The sequence below is a fragment of the Erithacus rubecula genome (genome assembly GCF_903797595.1).
Source record: "Erithacus rubecula genome assembly, chromosome: 20".
Lineage (NCBI taxonomy): Eukaryota > Metazoa > Chordata > Aves > Passeriformes > Muscicapidae > Erithacus > Erithacus rubecula.
In genome coordinates, this window is record NC_136672.1 from 4,489,081 (window position 1) to 4,513,584 (window position 24,504).

Sequence of the window (24,504 nt, forward strand, 5' to 3'; positions counted from 1 at the left end):
TGTCCACAGTAAAGAGTTTAGAGAAACAGAGGTCTCAAAGGGAGGAAAGGATATTAGTGCAGTTTGAAAGGCTCATTGAGAGTTTAAACTAGATATGAAGCGGGATAAGGTTTGCTTGATGAACCTGATCACCTTCTATGATGAAACAAGTGCATGGATGGATGAGGGGAGGGCAGTGGACATTGTCAGTTTTGGCTCCAGCAAAGTTTTCAACACTGTTTCACACTGTAAGGGAAATTAACCCACAAACACCAGAGGTTTATGTCCAAAAAGGAGACAGAGGAGTCCTTTTTGCTTTATTCGAATAAAGGGAGAGGCCATGGGGCATTCCCCTGGGATCTCTCGAATTTTGGAGGGCGCAGCCTCCCTTTTTATCCTATTTTCCCGGCCGCTTTTCCCTCTCTCTTTCCCCATTGGCTGAGGTACTCGAGAGGCACAGACTTCCCGGAACGCCTGACACCTGACATTCCCCTCTAATGTATAACTCTCCCTTTTAATTTTTAATTCTTGTAGAATTCAGTTTTCCCCCTCCCCGTTGCTTCTTTCATCTTCTGTTACCCAATTTTATTTACCAGCAAACCTACAGTTTGTTTGTAAAGGCAAATCTCTTTTTCCATTCATCAATCAGTGTAATCCCTCTCATTGTTTCTTTTATCTATAGGTGCTAACTTTACCTACCAACAGATCTACAGTTTGTTTGTAAAGACAAATGTAACATTCCTCTCAACACCACCCTCCTGGGGAAACTCAGGATGTGTGGGTGGGACGAGTGGGCACTGAGGTGACTGAGAACCGGCTGGATAGAAAATCCCAGTCAGATTCACTGGGTCTGCTCGGAGGCCGCTTGGTGTCTCTCAGTGTTGTTTAATTTCCTCATCAGTGACTTGGATGAGGGGTCGGCGCCTCCTCAGCAAGGTCGCTGGTGGCACAAAGCTGGGGGGGGTGGCCGATAGCCCAGAGTGCTGTGAGCCCTTCAGAGGGAGCTGGACAGGCTGGGGAGAAGGGCAGAGAGGAACTGCCCGGAATTCAGCAAAGGCGAGTGCGGGGCCCTTCACCTGCGGAGGAACAGCCCCAGCACAGCACAGGGACTGAGCGCTGGAAAAGCAGCTCTGTGGGGAAGCAGCTCTGGCTCCTGGTGGACAATGAGCTGCCCGTGACCAGCACCGTGCCCGAGGGACAGAAGGGCTCTGGTGTCCCGGGGAGCGTTAGGAGGAGCATTTGCAGCAGGTCAGGGAGTGGAGCTGCCCCTCTGCTCAGCCCTGGCGAGGCCTCCCCTGGAGCAGTGCCCAGTTGTGGGATGAGACAGACACGGAGCTCCTGGAGGGGCCCTGTGGAGAGATGATCTGGGGATGGAGCAGCTCTGTGCTGGGGAGGGCTGAGGGGCTGGGCTGAGAGGAGCCCTCATCCCTGTCTGTCCTGTCTGCAGGAGGGGCAGAGCAGGGCCCAGCAATGGCACCGGGGACACAAAGTGGTGCCCAGGGAACTCCACCTGGACAGATTATCCAGAGGAAACATGGAGTCTCCCTCACTGGAGATATTCCAGAGCCATCTGGAATCACGTTCCATGCACTCTAGGATGATCCTGCTGGAGAAGGAGGTAGGACCAGATAACTCCACTGTGGTCCCTTCCAACCTGACTCGCCCTGTAATTCTGTGAAATAAAATCCACACCCCACCTGTAGTTACATATATTTAATACATGCATTACATGCTTTTAAAATTCCCAAACTGTTTTATTTTTAAATGTCAGTGTTTTTCAAAACAGCATGTTATTTTCACTTGCAAAGAAAAGTCAGTGTGTTTATTCAGAGGCTGCTTTACAAAGATGCAATTAAAATATCAAGGTGAGGGGTTTTAACACAAGAAAAGCTCTCTTTTTCCTTTTTAATATTATTGATTTATAGTAGCAGAATTTTAACATCCTTTAGAAATAGTGTCTCACTCACATCTTTTCTCCCTTGTGCCAGTACAAGCTTCCATCCTGCTGCACAGCAAACTGGGCTGGTGGGCTGGAACAATTCCTTTGGCAACAGCAGCCACACCAACACGTTGAAGTGACCAAAACTGGGAAAAAGAGCCATAGGAAACTTCCTCTGTCATTTTAGGGAAAGCACTGTAAAGACAAACTTCGAATTCCACCGAATTTTTTAATCAAAATTCTCAAGTGAAAAAAAAAGAACAAACACAAAGCAATACAAAATGTCAAACCAGTTAGTTTGATTTCTGAAGTAATTTATAGCAGGAAACAAACTGTTGCTTCTGGATTTGTATCCATGCCACTGCTTTTTTTTTTTTTTTAATACTTCTTCAGTGAAAAAAAAATTAAACACAATTATAGCGAAAGTAAGAATTTAAATTCTAATACTGAAATATTTTTCCATATTGATGCTGTCATTGGATTAAAGAGATCAGCAGAAAATAGTCTCATTTCCATTCCCTTTTTAACAGTGTTACGGAACAGCTGGGTAGAAACTTTTAACATTGTTTTGAGATGAGAACCAGGTATTACAGCTCTGGAGTTCGGGCATTTTATTAGTGCAACTAATTAGTAGAGCTTCTGGGGTGGGGGAGCAGCTTTCACGGCATTCCCGGGACTCTGAGAAGTTGCTTGTCATCCTTATACAACAGCTGTGGAAATCTTCCCCACGTTCCTGCCACAGCACGAACTTGCAGAGCGGGCCGGAGCGAGGATGATTTTAATATTTCCCTGCTCGGCTCCCACAGGCAGCGAGGAGCCGGCGGGCACAGCCCGGGCTGCGCGCGGGTCCATCGCGGCACATCCAGAGCTGGCGCGGCTTCCCCGGGCAGCGCTGCCCGCAGGGATGGAGCAGAGCCCGCGGAGAGCCCGCTCCGGGCTGCCCGGCCCCTCAGAGCCGCCACGGGCCCACAGCAGAGGCAGCAGAACGCGGGCCGAGCGCCGGCTCCCTCACGGAACCCCGGCCCCATTCGCCTCATGGCTCTGCCCTCCGCGTCCGCCATTTTAAACCGCGCCCGCCCCGCAAGTCATTCACTTCACCCTCGCTTTTTTTTCCCGCAGCCGGGGTTTGTCGCCCCTCTCGTTCCTCCACACACACACATTGCTCTGCCTTAATTTCTTTTTTATTATTATTATTGTAATTGCTATTGTTTGGGGCTTTTTTCACGTTTTTCAACACACATTGTTCAAAAATTTCCCCGCCTCCACCGAGCCTTTCCGGGTCACGGCGGTGGCGTTTTCACAGCCGCTTTCCAAACGCAGGGCGAATTATTAATTTATAGGGGGATTCTCCGCGCTCCCTCTGAGACCACCTCGGGGAAAAGTAGGAAAAAGGGGCCGGGGGCGCTGCCGCGGTGCCGCGGGCGGGGCGGTGCCGCGTTCCCTTCCGGGGCACCGCCCGCCATTTTGTGGCGTTAAGCCGCGCGCGCGGGCGGTTCCCCCTCATTTCCTCGTCGCGGCGGGACGGGGCGGCCGCTCCTGGCGCTTCTCTCCGGTCTCGGGCCGCCCCTCGGACCCTGAGGTGGGTGCTGCTCCCTACGGACCCCGCGGCTTTCCCCTATGCGCTGTAGCTCTCCTCCTTTTTGGACTCGCCCTGCGGTGTGAGGCGCGTCGCCCTCAGGGCCGCGCCGGCTGCTGACTCCCTTCAACCCCTCAGGTTTATTCTCTTCGGCCGCCGCCGCCCCTCAGGGGCTCCTGCCCACCATGAGCTACGGCCGCCCGCCTCCCGATGTGGAGGGCATGACGTCCCTCAAGGTGGACAACCTGACCTACCGCACCTCTCCGGACACCCTCCGGAGGGTCTTTGAGAAGTACGGCCGCGTGGGCGACGTCTACATCCCCCGGGACCGCTACACTAAGGAGAGCCGCGGCTTCGCCTTCGTGCGCTTCCACGACAAGCGGGACGCGGAGGACGCGATGGATGCGATGGACGGGGCGGTGCTGGACGGCCGGGAGCTCCGCGTGCAGATGGCCCGCTACGGCCGCCCGCCCGACTCGCACCACAGCCGCCGCGGGCCGCCGCCCCGCCGCTACAGCAGCAGCGGCTACGGCCGCCGCAGCCGCAGGTGAGCGCCGCGGAACGGGCAGCGGAGTTTGGGCGGTAAATGAGATGAACCGTAGCTGCGCGCCTGTGCAGTGGGAGCCGTTTGTTTTCATGTTGGTTGCCTAGAGAGGTAGTGAGGTCTTAGTCACTGAACCGTATGGGCACAGAGTTGAGCCATGTGCTCTAGGCCGACCCTGCTGAAGCAGGAAGGTTGGGCCGGATGACTTACTGTTGCCCCTTCCAACCGGACCGATTGTGGGTTTCTGTGTATTTTCCTGTGAGTTTCGCGGTCGAGCTGGGGAGAGGAAGTGGGGCTGTACCAGTGGTTTACTAGCAAAGGCACGTGGGGCTCCCTCCGAGTGGAAGGTTTAGCCCTGTAGTAGATTTAGCCCCCGGCCACTCGCTCTGAACAATGGCGCCCTCGTAACACTCAATTTCTTGCCCACGTGCGTCCTGTTCCGCCTTCCCTGTCCCGCAGCACTTGCTCCAGTCCATGCGTCACCCGTGAGCAACTTTTAACGCGCATTTTTTTTCCTTTTTTTTTTTTTTTTCCTTTTTTTTTTTTCCTCCTTGTACGTTTTAGCCCCAGAAGACGCCGTCGCAGCCGATCTAGGAGCAGGAGCCGCTCTAGGTCTCGCAGTCGGTCCCGCTACAGCCGATCCAAATCCCGGTCTCGCACACGTTCTCGGTCTCGCTCCACCTCCAAGTCCAGATCTGCCAGGAGATCCAAGTCAAAGTCCTCATCTGTCTCCAGATCCCGGTCCAGGTCAAGATCCCGGTCCAGATCTCGAAGCCCTCCCCCTGCCTCAAAGAGGGAATCCAACTCTAGATCCAGGTCTAAGAGCCCTCCCAAGTCTCCGGAAGAAGAAGGAGCTGTATCCTCCTAGGAATATGGTAACGTACCTCGGGATCAGCATAGGATGCATGTTATGTTATTATAGCACTTAGGTGGGGTGTTGGGTAGTTCTTGAAACATTAATAGCCTGAACCAAGTGAATCCTAGTGGGGCACATTGTTAGTTGTTGATTTTGGTATTTTTTTTCTTGAGCAGTGGTTTTTTGGTTATTGATTTAGGGAAATAATTACTGAAGGGTTTTCTACAGAGAAATATTTTTTTAAAAAACAGAGAAAATGTTTTATTGCAAGATTAATGCCTTGGTTTTAATAAAATATTGTATGAGACGCAACCTATGATGAAAATGACTATTTCTTACTGTATTTATCCAACATCTGCATTTTCCCCTTTAAAGCTGCGGTCTCCTGTTTGCTAAAAGAATATTGGCCAGTATTGCAGATTTTAACTGATTTGGCTGATCCTCCAGGGACCAGTTTCTGTGGGCGTGTGTTGGAGCAGGTTTGTCTTACACTGTTAAAGATACACTATCCTTTTAGAACGGAAGATCGGTTCAGTGGCCGTTATACTGACTGGAGGTAATAACTGTCCTAGAAAAGTGGTAAATTCCTTGCAACAAGAAAACCACGGAAACTTAGGTTTTTCCTCAAGTCAACATCTTGAAGAGGCATCTAAGGATACACCGGGTGGGGAAAGGATAGTGTGTCTTTAACCCTTCAAACTGTTTGGTCCTGTTTTTTAAAAGGAAAGGGCCTGAGCTAGCTCTGGAGTTAGATAATTGTAGCAAAATTAGTCACATTTTCGGTTTTGAATGCTAATTAGAGCTTAGTTAAGTCTTTATGAAGAAGTACTAGTTTTGTAACTTTTATAGAACTCTGAATAATCGAGTGGTGAACAGGCTGAATTGAAGTTAATGGTGGCTTGATCTACAGCCTGGTGCTTACTCTGCTTTGTAACTAAATATTTTGACTGAACTTTTACATTTGGCCTCTGAAGTGAAGCAACACACGGGGGGGAGGTGGAACACTATGGAAATTCCTAAAGCTTAATTAAATTAGGCAAAGCCAGTTGAAACACAACTAGAAGTCATCCACACCCAAACTAGACAAGGTAGAAACCTGGCTGAACTTTTCTCTCTTCAAACCTAGATGCTTCAGCTAAATGAGAACCCACATAAAGGACGCCTTTGGGGGGAAAAGATCGCTTGAGTCTTCAGCCCATTGGAGAGACCCTGGCCGAGCAACCAGCTGTTGAAAAGGTTATTTTGTAACATTTTGTCTAACTTTTTACTTGTTTAAGTTGCGCCTGAAGTGGCAGATTTTACATTTTATGTGCCATTTTGTTGCTGTTATTCAAATTTCTTGTAATTTAGTGAAGTGAACGACTACCGATTTCATTATTGGCTTGGATATTTGAGGTAAAACTTCATTTTTGTTTATATAGTGCTGACTTATATTGGAAATTAAAGTCGATGGTAACTTGCTGCCTCCAGTTTCATACTGAGGAATCATGCAGCCATTATATGCTGATAGCTAACTGTCAAAAAGTACTCTCAATTTTATCTTGATTTCTTAAAAGTCCGCAAAACTTCAACTTGAAACTTATTGTAAATGCTTTTTTTTTTTTTTTTTTTTTAAAGAAAGAAAGACAAACTTTGACTTAAAATAGCATCAATCAAATTCAAATTGGTAGAAATCTTTTCAGGTGACAGTTGATATTTGCAAGGATTGTTTTACCAGACTCAATTCTAATCTCTTCTCTTATGTATTTTTGTGCACTAGGCGCAGTTGTGTAGCAGTTGAGTAATGCTGGTTAGCTGTTAAGGTGGCGTGTTGCAGTGCAGAGTGCTTGGCTGTTTCCTGTTGTCTCCTGATTGCTCCTGTGTAACGATGCCTTGTCGTGCAGAAACAAATGGCTGTCCAGTTAATTAAAATGCCTGACAACTGCACTTCCAGTCACCCGGGCCTTGCGTAAAAAAAATGGAGCATACAGTGAGCACATCTAGCTGATGATATACACACCTTATTATTTCCAGAATGGTAAAGCTTACCAACCTACATATATGAACTTACATATGAGAATTGTAATGTTAAGCAAAGAAATGGTTCATTCCTTTGTAAGTACTGATTGGTGTATCTTTTGCTTAAGACATTCTGTACTATACCCACTGTCTCTGTAGTTAATATTAAACATTTTTTTCTGTGTTAACTTTTCTCAACTTAATGTCTTGGGTCAGCTTATTTTTAGCTTGAAAAGATTTCTGCAATTATACTGTCAATGTTTAACTTCTATATAGTAACTAAATGCATTCTACTGCTTAAAAATTTTATCCACTGGGGTTGCTTTTAAATTACTGTGGGCAAATTTTAATTAGTATTGTTACTAACCCGATGTTGTGTGGCACGTGGTAATACACCAGGCCATCAACACAGAACCAGCCAGGTCCTGGGATGGTGTTGTGGGAGGTCCACACTGAGCAGTACTAATAATTGCATTGTTGTGTGCTTGCCCTGGCTCACCAGGCTGATCTTTACACTGATGATTTCTCTTGATTTGGTACCAAATGACTTGTAACTTCAAACATCCTGTGTCAAGGGGTATTGTAATGCCTTGTTTTATCTTATGCATGTATGTTAAATGGGAATGGAAACATCTGAACACTGGCAGTATGGCTCTGTTGAGGATTAAAAGTACTTTTCTACAAATTGAGGAGTTTGTATGTTCCAGGTTAGCACAGTCTCCACACACTCATTTATCAACAGAGGGGGCTGGCTTTTGTATGTGGATCTTTGGGAAGGATTCTCAGTCCTGGGAAAGGGATCTTATGGGCATGTTTTTTTAAGAGTGCAGTTTCCTTTTCATAGCTGAAGTTGTGGATATAGGTTGGATCATGTGGATTTCCAGGTTAAACTGTTGTGTTGTGGCTCACATGATGGAATTGAGGCTCTGAACTATTTCACAGACTTGAGGGAGGAACACAAATTTCTCAAAAGCCGTAGCTGAAAAACCAAATAGCTTTATTTTTACACTGCATGTTTTAAGAATTGCTGCTTCCCCAAAATATCCATGAGGTTTGCTGTAATCAGGACTGTTCTCTGCAGCTCTGTGCTGCAGTGAACAGCTGAGTATCACCTTGTACTGAAATCTAAAGTGGAATAAACAGAAGTGCCCTCTGACTGTGCTAGTGAGATGATCATCATTTCGATTGTGTGTCTTCCTGGCATAGAGGAGCTGGCCAAGTGCTCTTTGTCTGCACCAAAGGAATGCAAGGGAACGTGGATGCTCTTCAGGTTCCATTTGTAGAGCAGAGCCTCGATGGACCAGTCAGCACTGAGGGGAGGAAACAAGGGAAAACTTAGCCCAGGGTTATCACTGCTACAGGAACTCGAGCAGGATGTCACCAAACTAGTACAACACAGTTTGTAACAGTTTTCTAGTCAACAGCAAATTGGCAATTCTTGGATTATTTTCAGATTTTATTACCTCAAGGGTTTACTGAGCAAATGGAAGCCTGACTCACAATAAAGAACTTTTCTGAGTCAGAGTGGTGGTGCTACAGAACAGCAAATGCTCATCCATAGCTGAGACAGGAGTTAAGATTTGAGTTTTAAATATGTAAAAATTTACCTTCGGACTTGGTAAGTTGTCCAGAATTGAGCCTGTGGATTCTTCTCCATCAAGAAGTAAATTGTAGTTAAAATATCTTCAAAGTCTGTAGTTTGGGGAGATAAAGCAGTCTGGGTTAAACTCTGGATTCCAGCTGTGGATAAGTGCCTGGTTCTATGAAATGGTGATTACAAATCAATGCAATAATATTGTCTGTATGAGAGACCCAAGCATAGCATGAAGGGACTTAGTTGTGTACTTCATCTTCTATTCCCACACCCTCAGCTGCATTTATGACAGCTCTGAACTAGAATTACCCCGGAGTAACAAGGTCAGTAGCACAGTGCCACCCGATCTGTTGACAGACTGTTCCCAGCACTACTTGGACACAAACCAAAGACACCTAAGAGCATTAACGAACCTTTAGGGTCAAAAAAGACATCTGAGCCTAAAATAATGTCTATGGGCGCAAGAGAGAGCAGCTCTGGTGAGACGCGGCCCCAGGTGAGGCCGAGCACGGGCAGGTGGGGCAGGCGGTTCATGAGGCAGCTGCTGCGGCAGCTCTGCAGGCACTGGGGCAGCTCCTCGCTGTCCGACAGGATCACCTGGGCACCGCACCTGGCGGCCACCACGCCGGGGAGACTCACACCGGCGCCGATCTGAAAGCACAGCGTGTTCGTGGAGCCCGCGGGTGGAGCCTGACCCGCGGGTCACGACAGCGGGGAGCGGGCGGTACCTCCAGCACTCGCTTGCCGGGCAGGCTCCGCCGGTGCGCCCACAGGTATTGGGCCAGGACCACGGCACACGGCCACACGTACATGCCATACTGCGAGTCCAGCACCTGCAAGACACGGGGCGAGGCGCTGTGCCGGGGTCCCGGGAGCTGCCGCCGTTCCCGGGGTCCCGGCTGCCCCCGGTACCTCGGGCACGCGCACGGCCAGCGCCGCCGGACCCTCCTCGAAGCGGTACCGCCGCGCGCGCTGCCGCCGCGGCTCCGCCATGGGCCAATCGCAGGAGGACACGTGTCGGGGCCAGGCCGCACCGACCAATCGGCGCCTCCTCCCGCCGTGACGTCACCCGGAGCGCCGCCGCGGGCGTTGATGGCGAAGAGCCGCTCGCCCCGCCGCGGCCTCCCCCGGGGGGCGCGGTTAAACCGGGCCGCTCCCGCCCGCGCCGCTGCCCCGGCGGGGCGCGGCGGGCGCCTCCGTGGGCCGCTTCCTGGAGAAGGGAGAAAACCGTGTGGCACGCGGTCGGCCCACCACTGTCAGGGAAGCAGCAAGAGCGGAGCGCGGGCCCGCCGCGGGGAGGGCGGCGGTGGCGGTGGGTTCCCGGAGCGGCCGCGGGACTGCGCGGCTCAGAGCGCCCGGCGCCCGCGCTGCCGCCGTGCCGCCCGCGCTGCCCTTCCTCAACATGGCGGCTCGGGGGCGCCGCTTCCCCAGCCCTGGCCAATCGGCGCCGAGGTGTGGCGGAAGCCGGGGAGCAGCCGGCCAATGGGAGCGCGGCAGGGGCGGGGCCGCGGCGACAGCGGCGGCACGGGGTGAAATTTCTGGAAGGTGCGGCCGGAATCAGGATCAGGATCGGGATCAGAGTCGGGCCGGGGGCGGCGGGCAGTGACGACCCCCAGCGCCGCCGCCATGAATCACAAGAGCAAGAAGCGGATCCGTGAGGCGAAGCGCAGCGCCCGGCCCGAGCTGAAGGACTCGCTGGACTGGACCCGTCACAACTACTGCGAGACCTTCCCCCTCAGCCCTACCGCGTGCAAGGTGCGTCGGGCGGAGGGGAAAGAGGAGGATGAGGAATGGAAGGGTGGGAATGGGGGATGGAGCGGGGGAAATTGGGAATGGAGGGGGGCGCGATTGAGCGAGTCCTGCGGGGAACGGGGGAGAGACCTGAGGGGAATGGGGGGGGCTGAAGGATGTGGGGTGGGGACACGGCTGGGGAGCCCTGAGGGGACAGGGGTGGAGGAGGCGATTGAGGGGATTGGGTGTGCCTGAGGTGAAGGGGGAGCTGCGGGACCTCTGATGGGAAGCGGCCCTTTCCTGAGGCTGGGTTGCCCCGAGCTGTCGGGAGGGAGAGGTTTGGTGAGGGACAGGACTTTCCTCTCTCCACGTGGCGGGGCGTGTGGGAAGGTCAGCGCCCGCCGGGGTGGAGCGGGCACCCGCATCATTCCAGGAGCGCTTCCCGGTGTCCCGAGGGAGCGAAATGCAGCAGGGGATCTGTCAGTGTGTCAGCCCAAAGGGCAGGGTGGCCTCTCCGCCCGGGGAGCCGCCTCGGTGCGGAGCAGTGCCAAAGGCTTCGAGCGGCCGCTGTCACCGATGTGTGCAGGGAGCGGGCCAGGAGAAACGGGGCTGCAGCCTCGGGGAGCTTAAAATAGCACAGAGGCAGCTCCGTACCCTTTGGTGTGTGGAGCAAAGAATACGTGTGAAGCTCCCCCACAGGCAAACGCAGCCCTAGGGCGTCAGTCTGTCCTAACATCTGTCCTGCTTTCCTCCCTCTGTTTCACAGGATAACGTGGAGAGGGCAGATGCACTCCAGTTGACAGTGGAGGAGTTTGTGGAGCGTTATGAAAAGCCTTACAAGCCCGTGGTGTTGCTGAACGCTCAGGTGGGCTGGTCTGCCCAGGAGAAGTGGACGCTGGAGCGGCTGAAACGCAAGTACAGGAACCAGAAGTTCAAATGTGGGGAGGACAATGACGGTTACTCTGTGAAGATGAAGATGAAATATTACATAGAGTACATGGAAACCACGCGAGATGACAGCCCCCTCTACATCTTTGACAGCAGCTACGGAGAGCACCCCAAGCGAAGGAAGCTCCTGGAGGACTACAAGGTCCCCAAATTCTTCACTGATGATCTCTTTCAGTATGCAGGGGAGAAACGGAGGCCGCCCTACAGGTAGAGTGACAGCAAAATAAAGCTGGGTGTTTTCCAGCTCATTGGTTGTTCCTAAATACCTGGGATTGTCTCACATAAAAAAGTGATAATTTTGCATCATCTCTGAAACAAGTGTACAGTTGTAATCCTGTGGGAGAGAAGGGGAGATTTATATCATAATTTCTCCTTCTGCCACCCGTGTTGCTACAGGTTTATGGTGTAGGGGGTCAGTTTACATCACTTCTTAGATTTTTCAAAAATTACATAGTTACTGTGAGCTATAAAGATCAGTTTCTTGCTATGTGTGCCTTCTGGTGTTCAAATTTTAAATATCTCTGGAACAGGTCATGGGTTTTGTACCAGTGGCTTATGTACAGTGTGGAATTGTGTCTAATTATGAGTCACTCCTTTTAAGGTAAAGATCTTAAGTTAGATTAGGATCTAATGTGGGCACTAGTCCTTAGCTCCCCTTCAAATGGTTTTGAGAGAGAACAATATTTCACATTTACATAGTCTTTTCAACTCTTTATTTTTGCTTCAGCTTGGAAGAGGGTGAAATGACATTTCATTCATAAATTCAGTTGCAGTAACCTTGTATTTGACTTCTAGATAAAAAAGCCATTTTTATCTCTGTTACTATGACACTTCATAGCAGTATGAGCTTAAGTTGAACCCTCCCAAGTAATTAAAGTCTTTGCAGTGACAATATAATTGTCAGACAATGCCAGTTGCCCTTTGAGTGACATGAGGCTGTGATGTGGTTTATTAAAATAAAAATTGAGCAAGAGCTAAAGAGTAATGGCACTTTCCTCTGTACTCTCTCATGTGTCTGTAGTCCAGTTGTGCTTTTGCAGGAGTGAAACAAGAACCTGATTTCATTTGAGATCACTGAAGGAGGTGTTTTTGCAGTGCTTTTTCATAATTCTCTTCTAAGAACATACAACACTGTGGTTGAACACAAAACCACACTGGGTGTAGTAGAATACACTTCATGGACTAGAGATCATTTACCCAAGTGAGAGGTAAATGAGAGTATCTGGTTGTGACTCATTTATTTTGCTCTCTGTGTCCCCCACACCCTCCCCACCTACAGGCACATGCTGAGCTCCTTGCTTGTGATCTTGGTATCCAACTTCTTGTATTTTTTTTCTGGAAAATGTGGGTATTTTTCAGGCTGTTGAGGTTTTTTTAGAGCTGAGTGATGCAGGAGAGCACAGTAATGTCTGCTGAAGTTAGAGGTTCATCTGGGTACAGAAATGAGTGTGAAGTACTTCTAGAGCTTAATTGAAAATCTCTCAGGAAGTGGAGCTAATTGTATGAGGAGGATATGATCTCTGGATTGAGAGGTGTGTGATAGTGTGTCAATCTTAAAAAGGAGAACTGGTGCTGTTTAGGACATTTTTATTGGCATTGTTCCTCTTTAAAATAAAAACAGTAATTTTTGGAAGCCATTTACTGAAGCAGCTATTTTAATTTGGGGAAAGGGGCTGGGGTTTGCTTTCAGATTGAATTTAGGAGTTGTTAAGTTTTTAATGGTAAATTAGATGTCTTGGGGCAAACTGTGTTTTGTTCATTGTAAGTTAAATATTTGGAGGAAGGTGCTGGCAAGTGACAGGGCTGCTTAATTAGGATTTTAAACCTTTTGTTTGTGTGTAGATTCAGGTTATTGTCAGAAAAGGGATATTTGAACAGTGCATCTGTCTGTGCCAGACAGATCTTCATGTATATAATTTCTTCTGATTTCCTAATGAAAGCCTTGACTGTTCTACCTGTAGTTGAATGAGCTTTGTAAGCATAATATGAATCTAAACAGTGAATTGGCACTCAAAATGACAAACACCTGCTTGTTTACAGCTCCCTTGTGAAGCAGGAAGAAAGGAACTTGATAATCAAACTTTACTGTCCTACAATTGATGCTGGCAAATGATCCTTCAAAACCAGCTTGATTTACACCTACACTGGGAAGGGGGAGCTGGAGAACTTGGTGTATTTTCTGAACTTTTGCATTCCTCTTTTTGTGCATCACTTGCTTGACTTCCCCATGGAGGGAGTGTGTTAGTGCTTTAGTTTCTGCACTCTCTGCTGCTAATGAAACAATTATTGTCGTTTTGTCCTCTTGATGCCTGGTATGAAGTCACCTCACACTGCTTTTTCTGGTGTGGTTGGTCTTACTGCTCTGTTCCAGGGGAAATGAGCAGTGGAAGGTGCTGCTGCAGTTAAACATGTACAGTAGATAAAGTTCTCCACTGGGAGAAATAAACCTTGTAAATGGGCAGTGGGAATATAAACCTCAAATTCTGAATGGTCACTGGAGAATAAGCTGCATGTAGTTAAGTGTTGGAATGAAAAGCCTCTTGTGAATGAACAGAAGGCACAGAGAGGCTGAGGTTGCATAACTTGCTCTGTTCCTTGTTGTTGCCTTTTGTTCCTCATTGTTCTGCAGTTCTGATCTGTTTGAGCAGCAAGTTTTAGAAAATCATAGGAGAATCTTCCTGCCTAGGAAGAATCTCAGCTTGGGCTGTTGGGATTCAATCATACTCATAAACTTTGAAATCACCATTTTATTGAAGAGATGTTTAAAACAAAATACAGTTATGACATATAAAAAATCATCTTCCCTTACTTATCCCACAGTCACTCCTGTCCCAGTTCATATTGGTTTTTAACTTAAAGTTAAACTCCTGTTATGTCCTTTTGCTGCAGTGTGAACTTAACAAAATCAAGAATGTAAATGAGGGAACTGTAGTTACTTTAATTTCTAACTGAATGTGCAATGAACTGTTGTAATTCTCTGCCTAACACGAAGAAAGAGACTGAAGCACTTTTCTTGCCTCCCATGCAGATGGTTTGTGATGGGCCCACCTCGTTCTGGAACAGGAATTCACATTGATCCCTTGGGAACCAGTGCATGGAATGCCTTGGTGCAGGGCCATAAGCGTTGGTGCCTGTTCCCAACCAGCACTCCCAGAGAGCTGATCAAAGTGACACGGGAGGAGGGAGGGAACCAGCAGGACGAGGCCATCACCTGGTTCAATGTCATCTATCCTCGGACACAGCTTCCCACCTGGCCCCCCGAGTTCAAACCCCTGGAGGTCTTACAGAAACCAGGAGAGACAGTCTTTGTGCCAGGTAGGTGCAAATCTCCCCAGGAAACCAATCTGGGAGGAAAAAAAAGCGTATTTGTAACGTTCCTGTGTAATAGAGATGAAGGGAATATTTCAGCTTTCTTATATGGCCCATTTCTTACAAACCAAACTGAGCTCATTTTTGAGATTATTCAGTTGTTTTCTGAATGTGACAAAACGTGTATGACCTGTGGCATAGGATTGCAGATGGGAAAACAAGTGGGATTTACATTTCAACATCACAGGAATGTCATCTCAACTGAATTGCAGTAATAGAAAGCTGTCAGGGCATACAATAATGGCATAAAATAACAGAGGTGTTTGAGCCCCAGTAACTCTTAGACAAAGTGTTTGAGTTTATACATGCTGGAGCAAATTCATGGCTGAATTTTGCATATGAATTTTTCTTAGCTGTGGGAAATGATCTACTTAAAGGCACTGACACCTTCCACCCACCTCTCTGTGGTTATGCTTCATCTTGCATTTGAAATCAAAAGCTAAATAAAGCTTTGCTAAAGATGCCATTCCCTCTGAGTGGCTGCACACTGTGTGCCCATTGTAAGTGGGGGTGAGGTGAGTTCAGTACCAAACTGTAACCTCAGAATCTTGCATCATTTATCTGCAGCACAGCCCATAGTTTCTGTCCACATTGCTTGTCTCTAAAATCCAGCTGACTTGGTGTGTGAAGGGTGCCTTGTGATTGTCTTGGCACTTATTAGTGACTCCTGAGTGTACCTTCTGTTAAGAGTTTGTAGCTGTCGGGTTCCATTAAACTGTTCCCTCAGTCTTTTCTGAGGCTCTGAGGGGGTTGTAAGAACTCCACTATTTTTATCCTGTGTGGAGAAACAATTTTGCATCTATTTTTAAATGAAAGGTTAGTCTGTAGTCATAAGAACCTTGCAAAATCAGCGTGGAAAGTGTTCTGCAGCTGAACAGAAAGAGCTCTGTGCAGTCTGGGTCACAATGGCTGCTGCTGTTAAATAAACTGTCAGCAGCCAGTGTGGTGCTGTCAGGTCACATCTTCAGCCCTGTGTGTGAGCTGGGTAATTTGGTCAGAGCTGCCTGGTAATTGGTGGAGCTGCCTTCAGTAACAAGAACCTGTCAGGCACTGGGGTGACAGCTGAAGTAAGACAGGAAAGATGATGTGTTGGAAAACTCACCTGAGTTTGGGAGATAAGGTCCAGCCCCACCTGCACTGTGGGAGGGGTGTTCTTGGCTGTTCTTGAACTTTTTCTCTGCCATGCAGCCACCACTGATCACTGTGTTGTGTTTTAGGTGGCTGGTGGCATGTAGTCCTCAATCTTGACACAACTATTGCCATCACACAAAACTTTGCCAGCTGTACCAACTTCCCAGTGGTGTGGCACAAGACAGTAAGAGGGAGACCTAAACTGTCACGGAAATGGTACAGGTAAGAGATTCAGTAGCTTTCTTTGTGTATTCTCCATTGAAAACAAAACCTACAAATACTCATTAATGTGCAGTGTTACAATTCAAAGGCTAACCCTGGAATTTCAACTGTATTTAGGATCCTGAAGCAGGAGCATCCTGAATTGGCAGCCTTGGCTGATTCAGTTGACCTGCAGGAATCTACTGGTATTGCTTCTGACAGTTCTAGTGATTCTTCCAGTTCATCAAGTTCCAGCTCCTCAGACTCTGATTCAGAGGTAATGCTTTTTACTGCTATAGGTGATCCATATTCTGCAATTACATTCTTTTTCCAGATCTGATCAGTGCCTTCATCCTTATATTCCTGCCATATGGAATAAATTAATGGAAAGCAGCTAAATCAATCTACATGGTGGAGGAGCCTGTGATCTTAGCAGGTTCTATTTGCTGAAGCCTCTCTTCACATTGCTAAATGGATTCATTCTGTTTGATCCATGTCTGTCTATATATAAAATTGTCACTCATTTAGCTTGTTGAAAATGGCTGCAAAATGAATGCTCTAAAACAGGTCAGTTATGATACAGGACTCTTCCCACACCTTAAACCTTGAGAAGCCAGTCTTCTCTTGGAAGATGAGGTGCATTATATTGTCATGCCTCAAGTCAGCTTTAGCCAGTGATGAAACCCAAGAACGTTTCTGTTCCTGATTTTTAAATGCTTAATTTAAAATTTCCTTGCTGTGTCAAGCCTTAAACAGCACGTTCTTTGAGCTCAGGGTTTCTGAGTAGCTCTTGTGGTGAATTGCACAGCACAGGCAGCTCACAAGTTCCCTGTGAATTGTGGTTTCATCTTTCCATGCTTCAGTGTGACTCTGGCTCCGAGACAGAGGGGATGATGCACCGCAGGAAGAAGCGCCGGACGTGCGGGATGATGGGCAACGGGGACACGACCTCCCAGGACGACTGCGTCAGCAAAGAGCGCAGCTCCTCCAGGTGACCAGGCAGCTGCTGCCTTGAACAGACACAGGACAGCACAGGGGAGAGCTGGCACACTGCAGATAGGGCATTCCTCAGAGAGAGAGCAAGGCATTCCTTACAGGACATAAAGCAGTCTTCCCTCCATCGATTATTTTAATTGTTCCAAACAGAAAACTAAGATTATTGATGTTTTTTCTTTTAAATCAGGGTTTTTATTTAATAAACAGTCTTATTATTTTTCCTAGTTGTCTCTTTTAATAGATGAAAGGATTTGATTTTATCTTTGTTTAATGGGAGAGGTGGGATGTTTTAACTGCTCTTCCGAGAGCACAAATGAATAGTGAACAGTTAAAAATGAAGAATGATCAGGCAACACTTGTGTTTCATTGTCTTGTTCAAACAGGTTTCTCTTACTGCTGCCTTGACTATTTCAGTTTTCTCCACTGCTTTATCTGTTAAAGGCAAAATTCATCCTAAGTTCCAAATTTCTGTGTTTACATTTAAAATAAATAGGTACATAAATATTGAGCAAGTTTAGCATAGAAGAAGGCAACATTAATATTGCAAAATCAAGGATAGATATGCTTAGGGTAAAGCTGCTGAGGAAGGCAGTTCTCTAGACAGGCCAAGTTAAAAACACTGGAACAGTGGGAATATGGGAATACACTGCAGGGAAGAACTTAAACATTCTTTGCTAAATGAAGCATTTTTCTCATATAGCAGAGGCTTGCCAAAATTCTTAAGCAAATTCCTTGCAGCTTGGTTAACCGGTGCTGCTGCATTGGCTGACTGCCTGCATTAGAGCTCTTGGATGCTCCAGGTTTGGCATGGATGCAAGTGCTGTGTTGGTTTAGTGTGTGGCTGCTAAAGGTGTGCAGCAGCATGATTCCAGGCTGACTTCCCAGTTTGGGGACTGCCTGAAGACCTGTGTGCTCCTGTAGATTGCTCTCGTTTCCAGCAGTTGCTCATAACTGAATACAATTGAATTACAAGTACAGAGCATCATTAAAGGCTGGGGAGAACTGTACTAACTGCTTATTTTGCCCTGGAGGTTTCCACAGTTTGCTTGTTACGACACTGTCAAATGCCATTTTGACAGCCAGTGTGACTTCAGGCAGGGAACGAGCAGCAGGAAAGAACAAACCTTAATGCAGACCCTGGTTTAAAAAGAAAGCTGTAAAAATGCAGATCACAATGCAGATCTGTTCTTCTGAAAAACCCATGCATTTTTAAATTATTTGCCATTCAAATTCTGAAATGAGTACCCTAAATATTAAAAATTAGCACCTTGCCTAGAACATTTGCTTTCTGGGCTTCACTGTTCTTCCTCCTGTATGTTGATGGTTTCACTCTGTGAGGGTGGGTGGGCATTCTTTTCCAGCTGTGTGATGGCTTGGTTGCTAGAAAACATGAAATCTTAACCCTGCATGTACAATGCTGGAGGAAGAATAAGCCTGAGATTGATCTGCATGCTGGGATCTTGTGCCCTGATCCAAGGGGAATGCTGAAAGGCAGTTGTCCCTTTTTTTGACAGGATTAGGGAATCTTGTGGAGGCCGCAGCTACCCCTGAGGGATAGCACCACCTGGCCCGAGGCAGCTGCCGTCCGAGGCTCCGTTAGCAGCCAGCCAGCTCTGTTCCACCCCCTCCTGCTTCCACCTCTCACACTCCTTAGTTTGTGTCACTCTTCCTCCATCAGACATCTTCGTGACGTGCTGTCCAAGGTTGGCTCCTGAGTAACCTGTAGGGGAATGGCCTGACTGTGCCCTCTGTGCAATGCTTTGTCCCCTCTGCGCCCCGGGTGAGTGCACGAGAACCCAGCTGTGGGGAAGGACATGCCAAGTGTTGAATGGGTCATGGAACTGACAAAGGAAGACAATGGTCAGTTTTTAAAGAACTCTTTTTAAAACCAGCAGGTAAATGTAAGAACCTGCCTTGCTTTGACACTGTCATATGTTTACATGTTGTCCTGTACACTTGAGGAAAGGAACATCAGCCCTTTTGGCCTATCAGAACATCTGGTGGATCTCACACCAGAATTTTGGAAGAACAAGGAAGACGTGAGCTTCTGCAAGAACTGAGCTGTGGAAAATGAATCCTTGGATCTTACCCTGCTGCAGGAGAACATTGCTGTCAGGGCTGGCACTTCCACGTGTGTGTCTCATAAAATCCTGGAGTACAGGCACTTGGAAAGAATCCATCAGGATCATCGAGTTCAACTCCTGGCCCTGCACAGAAACCAAGAACCCCACCCTGTGCCCAAGAACATTGTCCAAACACTTCAAGAACTCAGACAGGCTCAGTGCTGTGACCATGGGGAGACTGTTCCTGTGCCCAGCTGCTCTCTGGGTAAAAAACATGTTTGTGATATCCAGCCTAAACCTGCTCTCACTCAGCTCCAGCCATTCCCTTGAGTCTTGTCACTGGTCACAAGAGTGAAGAGATTGGTACCTGCCCTTCTGCTGTCCCTCATGAGGATGCTGAAGACCTGAATGAGGCCTGACTTCAGTCTCCTCCAGGTTGAACACACCAAGTGATCTCAGCCACTCCTCATATGGTTTCTCAAGACCCTTCACCATCCTCATGACTTCCTTTGGGTGCTCTCCAATGGCTTCATGTCTGTTAGATGTTGTGGTTCCCAAAACTGCCCCCAGCACTGAAGGTGAGGCTGCCCCAGAGCAGAGCAGGACAGTCCCCTCCCTTCCCTGGCTGGCAGTGCTGGGCCTGATGTCCCCAGGACACAGTTTGCCCTCTGGGCTCCAGGGCACTGCTGACTCAGATCCAGCTTGCCACCAAGCAGGCCCCCCAGGTCCCTTTCCACAGCTCTGCTCTCCAGCCTCTTGTTACCCAGTCTGTCACACAACCAGGAGTGCCTGGATCCCAGTGCAGAATCCAGCCCTTGTTGAACTCCATACACTTGGGGATTGCCCATCTCTCTAATTTGTGGAGGCCTCTCTACCCTCAAAGGAGTTGACAGCTCCTCCCAATTTAGTGTTGGCAAACTTAATTTTCCTTCTAGTCCTGCATCCAAGTCATTAGGATGTTGAAGAGCACAGGGATGAGGATGGAGCCCTGCAGAAACCCACCAGTGACCAGTGCCAGCCTGATGTCACCCCAGTCACTGTCACCCTTTGTGTCCAACCTGTGAGCCAGTTGCAAACACAGTTACCCAACTGTGGACTGGACTTTGTCTAAGTCACTGGGAGAGACAATATCCACAGCTTTGCTGAAGTCCAAAAGGTGACATCCACTGGCTTTCCTAGATCAACCAGGTAGGTCACCTTGTCACAGAAGGAGATCAGATTCAACAAGCAGGACTTCCCTTCATGAAGCTGTGCTAGCTGTGACTGATGCCTGCATTGTCCTCCAGGTGTTTTTCAGTACTTTGCAGAATCATCTCTTCCGTGATGTGGCTGGGCACTGAAGTGAGACTGACAGACCTGTGGTTTCCAGGGTCCTCCTTGTTTTTGAAGACTGGGACATTTGCCAGCTTCCAGTCAGCTGGAACTCCTCTGGATTCCCAAGACTGCTCAAAAATCATTGAGAGGTTTTGTGATGACAACAGCAGCATCTTGAGGATTCTCAGATGAATTCCATGAGGCCCCATGGATTTGTAGGCATCCATCTGGAGCAGCAGATCCTGCTGCTTTGGGGTTGAGAACATTGTCACAGTCACAGTCCTCAAGCTCAAGGCACTGAGCCCCCCTTGGTCCATCATCTGTTCTGAAAACACAGGCAGAGAAACATTAAACACCTCTGCCATGTCCATGTGTGTCCCTGTTTGTGAGGTGTCCATCCTCATCCTGGAATGGGCCAGTGTTATTTCTAATTTGCCTTTTGCCATTAATATATTTGAAAAAACTCTTTTTTATTTCCCCCACAGTTCTGGCCAGATTTGTCTCCAGTTGAGCTTTGGCCACATGAATTTTCTCCCTGCAGTGGCAGCAGCATTTCTATATTCTTCCCATGTCACCTGATCTTGCTTCCACTGGGCAAACACCTTCCTTTTTCATCTTATTTCCAAGAGAAGATCCCTGTTCAGCCAAGGAAAGGAAGGTGGTGGGAATGCCCCAAGCACTGAAGCAACTTCAGCAGAGGTGGCCACCAGCCTGAAGCATCTTCTGTGGTCTGATTCTGCACACACCTGGGGTGCAACACCTGAACCAGCAGCAGTCCTTCTGCTTCCACTCTGTGTCTGTCACAGTGACAGGTAACAAAGCTGCACTAGCACCTTGTGATGGGAAGCTCCATGGAGTATGAGAATCCTGGAGTTTCTTGCACAGCAAAAACTGGGGTGGCAAAAAAGTCAGCATTTGCCAGTAATTGCAATCCTTCAGGTGCAAGTGTGATGTTTAGCACAAGGCAACTGCTGACAAAGTCTGACTCTGTCAAGGTCACATTTGCTGGGCTTGAAACACCAAACAGTTCTGGGGCTGTGGACTTGCTCAGCCCAGTGCAGTTCACATGCCTAAATGACTTGTCTTTGAGATTGTGTTCAGACCTTTCTAAAAGTTGCAGTGCCAATTTTAAAGGATTGAGGAGGGGAACATGTTGTTTTATGCTTTTTAAAAATGCAATGTGTTGCTTAAGTCTGTGTAGATGCATTTGTATTATGCCAGGTAAAGCTCTTGTCCCCAAGGGATCTTTTGGAGCTGCTGGTTTGTTGTATTAGCAGGGGCTTGTGCTGGTGGTGTCTCTGTGTGGCTGAAGGAGCTGCCAGGAAATCTGAACTTCCCATGGGCTGCTTCAGTGGCTGCCCTTCTGAGCCCTAGGAGCTGAGTGTAGAACTCATTTCAGCCATTCTTTTGGAGAGAAAACTACAGAAGTAAACACACAGCAACACCCAGGCACTGATGAAAGAGGAAATTAAAGAGAGATTAAAGCCTCAACTGTGACTTTCTTAAATGTATTGGGTTTGGTGGAACCTGGAGTGTTGCTTTTCTGGGTTCTGTGGTCCATTTTTCATGTTACCTAGTCCTTATTTAAACACTCCTGGGCCATATCCTTTTGTACAAAGGAATTCTAAATATGTTTGTTGGTATCTCTGTTTTTGACTCTTTTGTGCCAGTCAGTTTGTGTAAGAGCAGTGTGGTGGTGGGGAAATGGAGAGAGGGAAGGTTTATTGATATGTTCTTTAGCTGTCCAGACACCCAAATTTCCTGTGATAGCCAGGCATAAGCAAACTCACTTGCTCTGTAGCCATTGCAAATTCTTCCACAAGATCATTTTAAAAACCTCCAGCTTCTCCAACTCCTGTCATTTCTGGCCAAGGCTGAACAGCCTGGAAGCCTGCACAGTCTGTGTGTGTCCTGTCAGAGAAGGCTGCAGCTGCTGCCTTTTGGAAGAATGTAGAGCCTGGAGAGACAAAGGCTCACAAGACTCAGCTCTGTCACAGTGAGGGGAGTCCTTGGAGAGCTGTCCCTGCCCTCTCTGGTGGCTGGGCAGCACCCCAGTGAAATGCAGCTGCATTTGGCACATGTGATTCAGTTTGCACAGTCTTCAAATCTAATGTGAAAGCCTGATTGCTGTGCTGGGAAAGCCACACCTCTGCCTCTAGAAGCACAGTGGGAAGGTCCAGTTCTTCCACGCCTGTGAGCTCTTCCATGGTGGGAAATAAAGCAATTCCAGTGAAATCTGTGTTGGTGTGACATCTCTCACAGAAAAGCAGTGTTTACAGTGGACTGCAGACATCAGGATACCAGCAACCCTCTCCTGACTGCTCCACAGGGCATTCCTGCTGTGAAACAGTGTCTGAGCAGGCTGCCTGGGAATCAGAACTCCATGGTCTCCAATTCTTCCACTTTCTGGCTTCTGCCTCAGCCACTTTGGTGAGTCTTTGAGCAATGAGGAAAATCCCTACCTTGAAGGGCTGTTGTGAGGCTGAACTGTAATTGCTGTGCAAGATGCTTTGAAGCCATCCACCCAAAAAAGGTGTTCATTCATCCTGGGCAACCTGAGACTTCTGAGCCTGGTGGGAGCTTTTTGTAGCAGAAAACATTGGGGATGTTGTTCAACACTCTTAGCCACATGGTGTACTGTGGTGGCCCTTCCAGAACTGCAGTGTGGTACATAAATTGTAGCCTAACAAGACTTTCTGTTTTCACCAGGGTTGAACTGTTGCTGTTCCATGGCCTGCTCTAAACAGGAAGTGCTTCTAGAGCAGGATCTGTTTTTAAATAGGACTAGATGCAATTTTCTCATCAGGGAGTCAGCTTCACTGGCCTTACAGGAGTGTGGGGAGCTGGTGCTTCCCAGGCCCTCATTTCAGGCTGGGTGAGTCAGGAACAGTTGAAGACTTCCCTTGTGGGAAGCTGGCTGGGGAGAGTGGGCTCTGCTCTGATCTCTCCAGGCCTGTGCTTTTTGGGACATCCTTGTCTCTTGTTCCAGCCCTGCTGTTTTTGCATTTAGAGGCCCTGGATGCAGCTGCTCCAGCACCCTGTGGGCCCCTCATTTCCTTGAGCCCCAGAGCAGCAGCTCAGCTTTGCCTCACCTCTCTGGGGCTGTGGGGCTGGGTGTCACTGTCACAGTCCTGCCTGCTCTGGGAAAGGTGATGGGAGCTCTGGCTGTGCTTTAGAGCCTGGTGATGGACACAGGCTGTGAGAGTTCAGGAGGAAACAACCCAACACTGCATCAGAACCACAAGTGTGGGCAAGAGGCACCAGTCCCAGCACCTGTTCTCTGCACAAGTGCTTGGAGCCTCTGGCAGACTTCCTCCCCTTGCAGCTCGTGTGTGCTAGTCCAGTTTGTCTTCTCAGTTACATCAACCTCTCCAAATGCTTCAAGGAACAACAGCACCCTCTTTCATAGTTAAACTCTACTCTTCCCTGAGGCCCCAGCCATTGTGGGCTGGGAAGCAAGACTGTTGGCTGAATCCAGTCTGAAATGCCTGTGTGGGCACATTGTAACAGGAGGATTTTGGCATCCCCCTTGCAGAGAGGGGAAGGAAAGTGTTACCCATTCATGTGACAGTCCCACTGTCAGCTCCAAGCCCTGCCACTGCCCTTAGCTGCTTTTATCACCCATCCAGCAGAGCTGGGGTATTTGTCTTGTTCGGATGATTGTGGTTTTGCTTTTTATTTTAAATAAAATCAATTATTTTGCATTATCCTGTCACTTTCTTTCATACTGTGATCAGAAAAAAAAAAAAACTTACAGGTGTGCACCTCATGCTAAATGTGTCAGGAACAACTCTGGGGGTGCTTGAGGTGTGGTTTGAAAGTTGCTGAGGTTGCACTGCCTTTGGGAGGTGAGTTTTGTTGCCCCACCTGCTCTTTGGCCCTGCCCTGGCCTCCCCAGTCTGTGTCACAAGAGGTTTCTGTGTTGTGTTTCAGGTGTCACCTTGCACTGACAAGAGAGGGTTTCATCTTCCAAGTGCTGTGTGCTGTTTTGGGAGGGCCACCATGGTAATCAGAGGGATGGAGCACTTCTGCCATGAGGAAAGGCTGAGAGAAATGGGAGAAGAGAAGCCTCCAGGGTGATCTCATTGAAGCCTTCTGCTCCCTGGAGGGAACCCACAAGAAGGATGGAGAGAGACATTTTACAAAGGCCTGGAGTGACAGACAAGGGGAAATGGCTTCAAACTGACAAGAAGCAGGTTTAGTTTGGATATTAGGATGAAATTCTCTCTGAGGGTGGTGGGGCCCTGGCACAGGTTGCCCAGAGA

General features: G+C 48.2%; 3 protein-coding genes across 11 annotated transcripts; 2 read left to right on the forward strand and 1 right to left on the reverse strand.

Moving 5' to 3' along the window:
• The first annotated feature begins 3,200 nt into the window (after positions 1-3,200).
• SRSF2 (serine and arginine rich splicing factor 2) lies at positions 3,201-7,090 on the forward strand. Of its 9 annotated transcripts, XR_013776491.1 has the most exons (6): positions 3,219-3,497; positions 3,633-4,041; positions 4,603-4,913; positions 5,270-5,373; positions 6,021-6,130; positions 6,654-7,090. XR_013776491.1 is itself a non-coding variant. In XM_079323367.1 (4 exons), the coding sequence occupies exons 2-3, from the start codon at positions 3,680-3,682 to the stop codon at positions 4,904-4,906; spliced, it is 666 nt and encodes a 221-aa protein (XP_079179493.1). In that variant the 5' UTR covers positions 3,219-3,497; positions 3,633-3,679; the 3' UTR covers positions 4,907-4,913; positions 5,270-7,090. The 9 variants fall into 9 exon arrangements, 3 of the variants coding, with proteins under 3 accessions (XP_079179492.1, XP_079179493.1, XP_079179494.1); XR_013776490.1 differs by having other exon boundaries at positions 6,021-7,090; XR_013776494.1 differs by having other exon boundaries at positions 3,221-3,497; positions 4,603-5,373.
• METTL23 (methyltransferase 23, arginine) lies at positions 6,512-9,932 on the reverse strand. The gene is made up of 5 exons (XM_079323365.1): positions 9,399-9,932; positions 9,215-9,319; positions 8,900-9,137; positions 8,500-8,584; positions 6,512-8,202 (listed from the first exon to the last, which is right to left on the reverse strand). The coding sequence occupies exons 1-5, from the start codon at positions 9,477-9,479 to the stop codon at positions 8,001-8,003; spliced, it is 711 nt and encodes a 236-aa protein (XP_079179491.1). The 5' UTR covers positions 9,480-9,932; the 3' UTR covers positions 6,512-8,000.
• A 56-nt stretch (positions 9,933-9,988) lies between these two features.
• On the forward strand, positions 9,989-23,946 carry JMJD6 (jumonji domain containing 6, arginine demethylase and lysine hydroxylase). The gene is made up of 7 exons (XM_079323364.1): positions 9,989-10,241; positions 10,984-11,372; positions 14,194-14,480; positions 15,752-15,887; positions 16,005-16,143; positions 16,730-16,857; positions 18,377-23,946. Exons 1-7 carry the CDS (start codon positions 10,113-10,115, stop codon positions 18,411-18,413), a joined length of 1,245 nt encoding a protein of 414 aa, XP_079179490.1. The 5' UTR covers positions 9,989-10,112; the 3' UTR covers positions 18,414-23,946.
• The last annotated feature ends 558 nt before the right edge of the window (positions 23,947-24,504 follow it).